The 9,844-nt window shown below is 34.1% G+C and overlaps 2 protein-coding genes across 2 annotated transcripts; both read left to right on the top strand.

The window, feature by feature from the left end:
• Window positions 1-101: 101 nt before the first annotated feature.
• BCP1 (homolog of Brassica campestris pollen protein 1) lies at window positions 102-807 on the top strand. The gene has a single exon (NM_102296.7). The coding sequence runs from the start codon at window positions 238-240 to the stop codon at window positions 595-597; it is 360 nt and encodes a 119-aa protein (NP_173860.4). The 5' UTR covers window positions 102-237; the 3' UTR covers window positions 598-807.
• A 3,361-nt stretch (window positions 808-4,168) lies between these two features.
• AT1G24530 (Transducin/WD40 repeat-like superfamily protein) lies at window positions 4,169-6,244 on the top strand. The gene has a single exon (NM_102297.2): window positions 4,766-6,244. It carries the CDS (start codon window positions 4,826-4,828, stop codon window positions 6,080-6,082), a length of 1,257 nt encoding a protein of 418 aa, NP_564219.1. The 5' UTR covers window positions 4,766-4,825; the 3' UTR covers window positions 6,083-6,244.
• Window positions 6,245-9,844: the final 3,600 nt, after the last annotated feature.

The raw sequence follows: 9,844 nt of genomic DNA on the forward strand, positions 1-9,844 counted from the left end.
CACCAATCAAAATCTATATCTGAACAAGTCCATTTTTAGGTACTCCAGTAGATTTACATTGGATTGTAAGGTAATCCTACATCTTAGTTCAAACGTTTTCTATTTTATTTTTGGTCTTGATCACAAAACACAACTATATATACATATCAAACTCATCTTCGGAAATCATCACAATCAATAAACCTCAAACCCTAAAATAAATTAAACGAGTTCTACGTAAGAAGGAGAGAGAGAAGAATGGGTCGCCAAAACATTGTCGTCGTGGTTGCCCTCGTCTTCATGGCCATCATTGGCCTTGCCGCAGCTGCCTCCTCTCCATCTCCTTCAGCGTCTCCCTCCAAAGCTCCAGCTGCCTCCAAAACCGATCATGTCGAGGCTCCAGTCACCGATGACCAAATCGGAACCACCGATGACGATGCAGCTCCTACTCCTGGTGACGGTGACGTTGCAGTGGCTGGTCCTCTAGGAAGTGACTCCTCGTACGACAATGCGCCTACAGGCTCTGCTGATTCTGCCAAAAGCGGTGCGGCAGCTCTTGGCGTCTCTGCGGTCGTCGTTGGTGTTACATCCATTGCTGGTTCTTTCTTGTTACTCTAAGTTGGGCATTGTTTTATGATAAGAAGGTTATTTTAAACGAAGATTATTTATATGTAAGGATGATTGTGATGATCTTGTTGTAATTTGTTTCTCCTTTGTTAGGAGAAACGTTGTCTTTGTAATAATACTGAAAAAAAAAACTTTTCACTAACGGTGTTTAGATACAAAATTCTGAATTGAATATAATAATATACGATTTCGGGGTCAAAAGCCATAATAATTAATTAAGTAAAATTGTAACCATCGTGTATAAATCTTAATCAAAATGCAAACAAAAAAAAAACAAGAAAAAAATATCCTAATCAAAATGCATATATTTATGCATTTAGGGACGTTAAGATTACTCAAACTCTCTATCACTAGAGGAGATGATACAAGATTTAAGACTAGCCTTTGCCAGAGAATCAGCCAAAGTGTTCTCGGATAGAAATACCAAATAAAAGAAAAGGACATATTTTTTAAACTCCAAATAATAACTCAAACTAATAGACTAGATTGAAAATAAGTTTTGTCTCCAGAGAAAGAAAATATATTACATTGGAATTTTAAAGGTGTGAATGTGATGAGGAGCCAATTTCATGGTTGGGTTTGGGGAGCTTCCACTATAGAAGCTCAGCGAGGGACCCATACAAGGAGTGAAGGAAGAGCCGTACGCGTAGTAGTGTATACGGGTTCGTATTGGTGTGTTGCACTTTTGGTCCTAAACTCAACTAATAATACCTATTTTCTTTTTCTTTTTCCTTTTTCTTTTTCGATCTCTTTCTTTCTTTAGGATCTCTTTAGTCTTATCTATCAAAATACCACTTCGTATTTGGGGTATTCCTATCAATAACCAACCATACAAAGCATCAATGCATCATTCTCATATTCATATATCATACTTGATAAAGAAAGTTCCATATTCACTGACTGTCCAGATATTTATTATTTGAAAAGAAAAAAATTGTTCAACGATTTAAAGAGAAGTTTTTGAAATGACCATGTAAAAAGTGATGATTTTAAAGTAAAAGAGATCAAAAGGCATAGGAGTGCTCTTTCGAACTTGACACCTATTGCAAGATATTTAAACTTTCGAGAATGTTGCTCTTCTATGATATTTTCATTAAAATTTAAATAAAGAAAATAAATATCCTCATTTCAACTTGAACCACCACTCACAAGAGTCTAATCAACACTTAAAATCATTTTGTTCCAACAAATATCTAAGTTAATTCAAAAATACTTATCAAATTATAGGGTATATATTTAAAACAAAATTCTAAAATTCCATAAGAACGCCTACGAACGTACCAATCTAAGGCCTTGATTGGAGACATATATAAGTGCGTATTTCAATAGCTTTTTTGGAAAACCTCAATATGTCACCAATCACAGTTATTTTGTCAATTGCGTTATTTTTCAGAAAACAAAAAAAGTAATGTTGCGTTTTTTAAAGTAAGAACATTAATCAATGAAAACGCACTTATTTATCCAGCAAGTAATAAGCAGCGGTTCAAATAAAAATCCGCACTTGACAAAGAAAAAAAGTAATTTTTTTTTTATTAAATTTATGAAAATAGAAAAATGCTTAATAACAACCACTAATTAATACTTGAGTGGTTTGATACAACAGTTTATTAGAACTAAATTAACAATTAACAAGTTGTAAAATAATCATTTTAGTCAATTTTTACTCAATAGTTTAAAAGAAAATTATAGGTTTAGCTATAACAAATTTCTAAAAAAATAGTAGATGAAAATATTATTTCATTAACAATAAATGAAATTATATAGTTATAATTAAATTTATATTACTAATATATTTTGTTATCAATTATTTATCTTAAATATCTATTTACCAATCAAACAAATTCCGCAAATTATTTTCTTACCAATCAAACATTATTCCGTACCGCTTATGCTATAAAAACCACACTTGTACCGCAAATATATTTCTCCCGCATGTACCGCAGTTGGACCGTACCGCAGTATAAATCCGCTTTTCCCGCACTGCCAAATACGCTGTCACCATTCGACCCTAAGGCCTTGATTGGAGACATATATAAGTGCGTATTTGAATAGCTTTTTTGGAAAACCTCAATATGTCACCAATCACAGTTATTTTGTTAATTACGTTATTTTTCAGAAAACAAAAAAAATACTGTTGCGTTTTCTGAGGTAAGAACATTAATCAATGAAAACGCACTTATTTATCCAACAAGTAATGAGCAGCGGTTCAAATCAAAATCCGCACTTGACAAAGAAAAAAAGTGATTTTTTTTATTAAATTTATAAAAATAGAAAAAAACTTAATAACAACCACTAACTAATACATGAGTGATTTGATACAACAGTTTACTAGAAGTAATTGACAATTAACAAGTTGTAAAATAATCATTTTAGTCAATTTTTACTCAATAATTTAAAAGAAAATTATAGGTTTAGCTATAACAAATTTCTAAAAAGATACTAGATGAAAATATTATTTCATTAACAATAAATGAAATTATGTAGTTATAATTAAATTTATATTACTAATATATTTGTTTATCAATTATTTATCTTAAATATCTATTTACCAATCAAACAAATTCCGCAAATTATTTTCTTACCAATCAAACATTATTTCGTACCGCTTATGCTATAAAAACCGCACTTGTACCGCAAATATATTTCTCCCGCATGTACCGCAGTTGAACCGTACTGCAATATAAATCCGCTTTTCTCGCACTGCCAAATACGCTGTCACTATTCGGACCTTAAGTTGTAAAAACAGTAGTACCAAATTGCTAAACAAACTAATCACACAAATTACAATAAAAATTCCATAAATTATGTTGAAGCTATAATATTTGATAGACTTGTGAAATTCTTAGATATGTTGATTAACCCTAAAACTTAATTCAGAACCGAAAAATGTATTAGTTTATTGAATATTTAGTGCTTTACTTTAGTTTTTTTTTTAAAGAAAAGTTGTTTACACTTTACAGAAGTTTAAAACTCATACACGAGTGCTAAATCTTACAGGGAAACGTTGTTAGAATTAATAAACAAAAGTCCTTCCTGAATCATGTTTTCCTACAGTGGCAAGAACTTTTGTGTCAAGGAAAGATCAGTCAGACAGCAGTTTCACATCTTCCGCACAAATTTGTGTTCTATATTATTATATTATTAATATACCGTTTTATATTTCCATTTCACGTGAGGAAGTAAACGAATCACACATCAATTAGAACATAACATTTGACTACACAGTAATGCATGATGACATTCATGTTTTTTTTTCTTGTAAGCTGAAAGTAACGGCGATGGTGTCTATAGAACGGTGACAAAAATGATAGCTCATGTAATTAGCCAATATTTCCCCTTATTACAAATCAAAGTAATGTTCATAGAAACATAAGTGAAAGGCTCAAGAGCCTTCCTACTAACCTTTCACTATTTTGGGCTGGCAATCTTGTACTCATCGCTACTTCCCAGTCCACTATCGATAACGATCGAGTCCGACCTGTCGTACTAATTATTTTTCTAAAACTAAATATCATTTGGTTAACGATCGGCTATTAAATTATAGCTCGGTTTTGACATTGACCCCCAATTCATTGTGTCTCTCTTTATTTAGCCACACTTTTCCACTTTCCAGCAACGGATGTGACCATTCTCATTTCTTATAATCATTTACGTCCAAGTTTCCCACTTATGCACTCACACCCATTTATTACAACTCACACCACTATTCAAGAAAATGCTTCTATAATATCTTCTTCCTAAACCTTACCTAATCGTAATTTAGGCATTGATAATATACAATCGGCTCATAATTACTTGGGTTCTACTCTTCTTTCCTTCACCCATACTGCCAATTCACTACCATCCAACCTCTTCAATGCTGTAACGCAAAACCCAATCTCTTTCCTTTACTTTGATTGATTTCTTTACTTCTTGTTTCTTTCTACTACACAAATTGGGGTATTTCAGTATTTGACTTCTTCGCTTTCAATTTACCATAATACCCTTTGGTCGTCTATAAGTACAAAATTGTACGATCTATCTTTTTAGTTCAAGAAAACACCCAGAAATTTAGTAAGCACCGCTCTGTACGTACCTGCCACGTGGCGTAATCTCTCTGCACGACGCGCTTCTTTTCTTTCTATATACATCTCTCCGACACAAACCTAACCCTTCTTCTGAATCACTTTAGTTATCAATCGATAGAAACGCCTTTCAATTACCAAACATCGAAACCACCATGAGGGTTATCTCAAAACTGTTCGATTCCGACAGAAGACGAATACCCAAATCGCCGAAGCATTTGGATTCCGGCGAAAGCGCCACGTCATCTTCCTCACTCAGCGACGTAACCACCGGCTCAAGCAGCCTTCATAGCAGTCTCTCTCTCCAAACGCTTCCTTCAGTTCCCTCTCTTCAGAAAATCCCATCCACCACCGTCACCGTCTCTCACTCCGTTACCTCCTCGTTTAAACTCCGTGAACGGAGTCTTCCTGTAACTTGTCTCGCCGTCAATGGTGGTTACCTCTTCGCCGTGTCTGGACACGAAGTAAGTATCTACGATCGCGACATGTGTGCTCATCTCGACACATTCAACGGCCAAGATCCTTTCTCAGGAACCGTGAAGTCCGTCGGCTTCTCCGGTGAGAAAATCTTCACGGCGCATCAAGACGGTAAAATCGGAGTTTGGAAACTTACGGCGAAAAGCGGTTATAAACAGTTAACGACGCTTCCTACTTTAAACGACCGTTTACGACGTTTCGCTCTTCCTAAAAACTACGTTCAAGTACGCCGTCATAAGAAACGTCTCTGGATCGAACATGCTGACGCCGTTACTGCTCTCGCCGTTAGTGACGGATTCATTTACTCTGTTTCTTGGGATAAGACTTTGAAGATATGGAGAGCCTCCGATCTTCGTTGCAAAGAATCAATCAAAGCTCACGATGACGCCGTTAATGCCATTGCCGTTTCTACTAACGGCACCGTTTACACTGGATCCGCGGATAGACGTATCCGGGTTTGGGCCAAACCGACCGGTGAGAAACGTCACACGTTAGTTGCGACTTTAGAGAAGCACAAATCGGCGGTTAACGCATTAGCATTAAACGACGACGGATCGGTTTTGTTCTCCGGTTCGTGTGACCGGTCTATTTTGGTTTGGGAGAGAGAGGATACTTCCAATTACATGGCGGTGAGAGGTGCGTTGAGGGGACATGATAAAGCAATACTTAGCTTGTTCAACGTCTCTGATTTGCTACTCAGTGGATCAGCTGATCGGACGGTCAGGATTTGGCGACGTGGACCCGATTCTAGTTATAGTTGTTTGGAGGTTCTTTCCGGTCATACCAAGCCGGTTAAGTCGTTGGCGGCGGTTAGAGAAAAGGAGTTAGACGATGTCGTTTCGATCATTAGTGGAAGTCTTGACGGAGAGGTTAAATGTTGGAAGGTGTCCGTCACCAAACCGGATAATTCATTTTACACGAATCTCGTTCAATAAATTAGTGGCATTAATTTGTTCTTTTGTCGGTGTGTTTTATTTATTTGTTAGTACTTTAGTATTGTTCGGCGAACAAACAATTTGGCGTTTTTCAGAAGTCATTTACACAAAATGAGTAAGAAATAATTGAGCATTATAGTATATTTGTGCATTTTTAAGGTTATCAATAATGTTATCACTTTACGCAAAAAATCATAGTTATCAATAATTTTATTAGAATAAGGATTAGTAATGGAACATTATTAATGGTTAGATACAATGGACTAGAAGTGGACAAGTGGACACACCTGCACATGTTCTTAGGCGTAGAAATGAAGATGATCCTATGCTACTTTGAAACCTGGAGAAAATCTATGGGGAGATGTATGATAAATTTGCTTATCTCCTGTATTAGATTCGTTATTATAGGTTTATGATTGGTTGTCAGATAAATATACTATTAAATTGTGTTTGGACTCATTATATAATATTCGCATGCAAAAGTCCATGAACCAAAATTGAAATTTATCAAAGACAAATTTTGATTGGGTTACGCCAAAACAAGAAGTCAAATGGCCCGTGATAGTTGATAAGATCATAAGAAAACCATAACTGTGGTTATTTTATAAATTTGGTAAACCGAAATGAGACTTATCAAGACAAAAGGTACTTTATTAGTTGTTTTTCATCTCTAGTGTTGATGTGAGGAGTGGAGAAGATAAATCATACTATATATAATTACGGTTTAATAAATATTGGAGGTATTGTTTTTGATGTTTTTTTGTTAGTAAAATTACCTTAATCAAAGCCATTATACTGGGATATTCCGTGCAGGAAAAACAACCTAAAACATGAGAAAACAAGAACAAGACATGTTATATCATAAACCATGCCTCATAAGTCATATAACTGACATGCCGGGTCCACTGGAATTTATATTCATTATCATTGGTGAAAACTAAATATTAATATCTTCAAAATGTGAACTAACAGTAATTACATCATAAATTTATGATTTTAATTACATTTATCTCACATTACTCTGAATATCATCAAATTGTATCGTCAAACAATTTGATTGAAAAAGATAAATTTTTTGAATTGTAATTATAAATTTCACTGGTTTATTAATCAATACAGTTTGTCTTCGCAGGTGACTTTTTAGTTTTCTGTAAATTTTTCTTGATTTTATATAACAATGATTCTAGCTACGATTGATGAATTTTATTATCTAAATTGGTTTAGCCATTAACTTAAACAAATGGGATCTTCCAGTAGAGGTCGATCGGACAATAAAGGCCTCGAACTTTATATAGCAATGGACAAGATTAAATTATTGAAGGCACCATCACTTACAGTCTGTAATAGTGTAGTCCATTCATAGAGAATACACAAAGCAAAACTACAATTTTGGACAGTGAAACATCTCTTTTCATAGGTTGACCACAAAATTGGAATTATATTTTTTTGCATACATTAAGAAAGTACAAAGTTTAAATATTCATAGGAAAAAAAAAATCCTTGGAAAGATTTAAAAACACATACTTGGAAAAACCACAAAAAAACAAGGGTAACAATCGTAATGTGTAAAAAAAGGGACAAATTAAAACGGATCAGAAAATGCAACCTGTAAATAGTGTTACAGAAATTGCATGATACAAGTCAAGCATTTTCTTTACTATTTTCGGTCAAACAAGTACAGTTTTGATTCTTCAACATATTTCTGACTTTATATACAGAGAAGAAAAAAGTTAATGTCAACAAATCAATAGTTCTCGAGTCCAACTATAGGGACGTCGCAGTTGCAACTAATGGGTATACAATACTGATCAGATTATTCAATTTAACTATCTTTTACAAGTTTTAATGATTCATGGATCATAGTCTGCAGCAACAAAAACATTTCATAGTACTATTTGATCCATAGTTTTAGGGACTTTGAATAGTTCAAGGGAGAAAATTAAACCTCAGTAGGAGAGGGATTATCAAGACATCAGACAGCGTGATGAACAAATATATATGGTTTTATGTGATATATCACACGCCCAAAACTTGTTACATTACCACCTTCTCCCTTATTGTTCTCTGAAACAAGTTCATTAGACATTTAGACTCTGTTTCATAAACAAGTTCACTTAGAGCTTCAACATCATTGTGAACATTCGGAATCCAAGGTCAAAACAAGAATAACTTGTTCTTCGTTCATATCCAAGTAACACGTCTTTTGTGTTGAGATATATACCTTTTTGCATAGGGAGTCCCGATCAAAGTTACAAAATGTCGGACTACGACTAGCGAATTTGTGACTGACTCTTTTGATTAGGTGCATATGAATGACACATTTTTTTTTTTAAATGAATGAATGGCTCATAATCGAACAACCATATCTCGTTGTAGCTACGTGCCTCGCCAAAGAGAGCAATTAATTTGAACGCCTTACCGCAATACCAATCACGGTGTGCGGCTAATTTTATAATTTACTTTCATTATACAAAACAGTGTGATTCGAAAAGCTTTTTAAAACTTTGTATCATCTAACTTTGAGTATACGAGCCAATCTCATCTAATATAATAATAAAAGTTATAAATATAGAAATAATCACGTAATTACATTTATATAAATCATAGTATATTGCTTTTGCTATTGGAGATGTATTAATCAAGACAAATACATGAGACTGTCCATCACACATTTTACAAGGAAATGGAATCAGTAGACAAGACATATATTGTGTGACGAAAGTTGACAAACTTGGCACATACCTTTGTACGTGTACGTGACCGTGAGAATGAAAAGTAGACATGCAAGTTGCCCAACTTGGTCTCGTCTTATTACAAACAAAGTCGTTTATCGTGATGATGATATACTCCCTTTTTAGAATTTTTAGATATTGATCTCACATCGATCAATAATTTTATTCTCTTAAAATCCAAGATCGAGTGGCCCAAACTTTGGCTTCTTTTGTAGTTTTATAATTTAGTGGAGAGGATGGGTTCCCGATTACGACCTCAGACCAAAAACATGAGAATCGGCTAAGTTCGAATATACTGTTGGAATGGATTCATGTGTGTGCGTCTCGATTGCTGCAGATAAGTTAAGTAGAAGGTGACAAATATAGAAGCCTATAGTTAAACAACTAAAGATATTTGTTTGGTTTTAATCTATAGATATCCATACGTTACGTGCATACATACAAAAATATTTTATAGTAGTGAACTACGATATATATCATTGTGGACTGACTTGTGGTGTGTGCTGTCTCAGCGATTAGCAACCTCACAAATAAAGTTAATACTAATAAGTACCCTACTGTTTAACGACCTCACAAATCAATACTAATAACTTCTAAATTTGAAATTTGTTCTCTACGTTTCACACTACATTTATGGATAATCGGGTGTATCTATAGTATATGCATGCGTTCGTATGAGTTTTAATACCAGCGTTGACTGTCGGCAAGTAGGAAATAATCCAATTAATAATACGTTTGACAAAAGATTAAACTGTAGTACTATATATAATGGAATATTTAATCCAGATATCAACCGTTGAAAGTTATCTAATTTAATTTGATAACGATTTCCAGGACTGTCCCCAAATCTATCTGAAAGTTATTAATCACTCCTTTCTAAACAATAATTGAACTTTTTCTTAAAAAAACTTCTACGACAACACATTTCCTTTGCATAACGTAGAAGTCAATCAAAGTTTTTAAATACTTCTATCAAATTTTTAAGTAAAATAGTATTGACACGAAATGCAAAAGACGAAGTATACTGAAT

This window comes from Arabidopsis thaliana (assembly GCF_000001735.4).
Source record: "Arabidopsis thaliana chromosome 1 sequence".
Taxonomy (NCBI): Eukaryota; Viridiplantae; Streptophyta; class Magnoliopsida; order Brassicales; family Brassicaceae; genus Arabidopsis; species Arabidopsis thaliana.

What these genes read in the sequence shown, in the direction of transcription:
- BCP1 (NM_102296.7), top strand. Translation starts at nt 238, where the DNA reads ATGGGTCGCCAAAACATTGTCGTCGTGGTTGCCCTCGTCTTCATGGCC.
- AT1G24530 (NM_102297.2), top strand. Translation starts at nt 4,826, where the DNA reads ATGAGGGTTATCTCAAAACTGTTCGATTCCGACAGAAGACGAATACCC.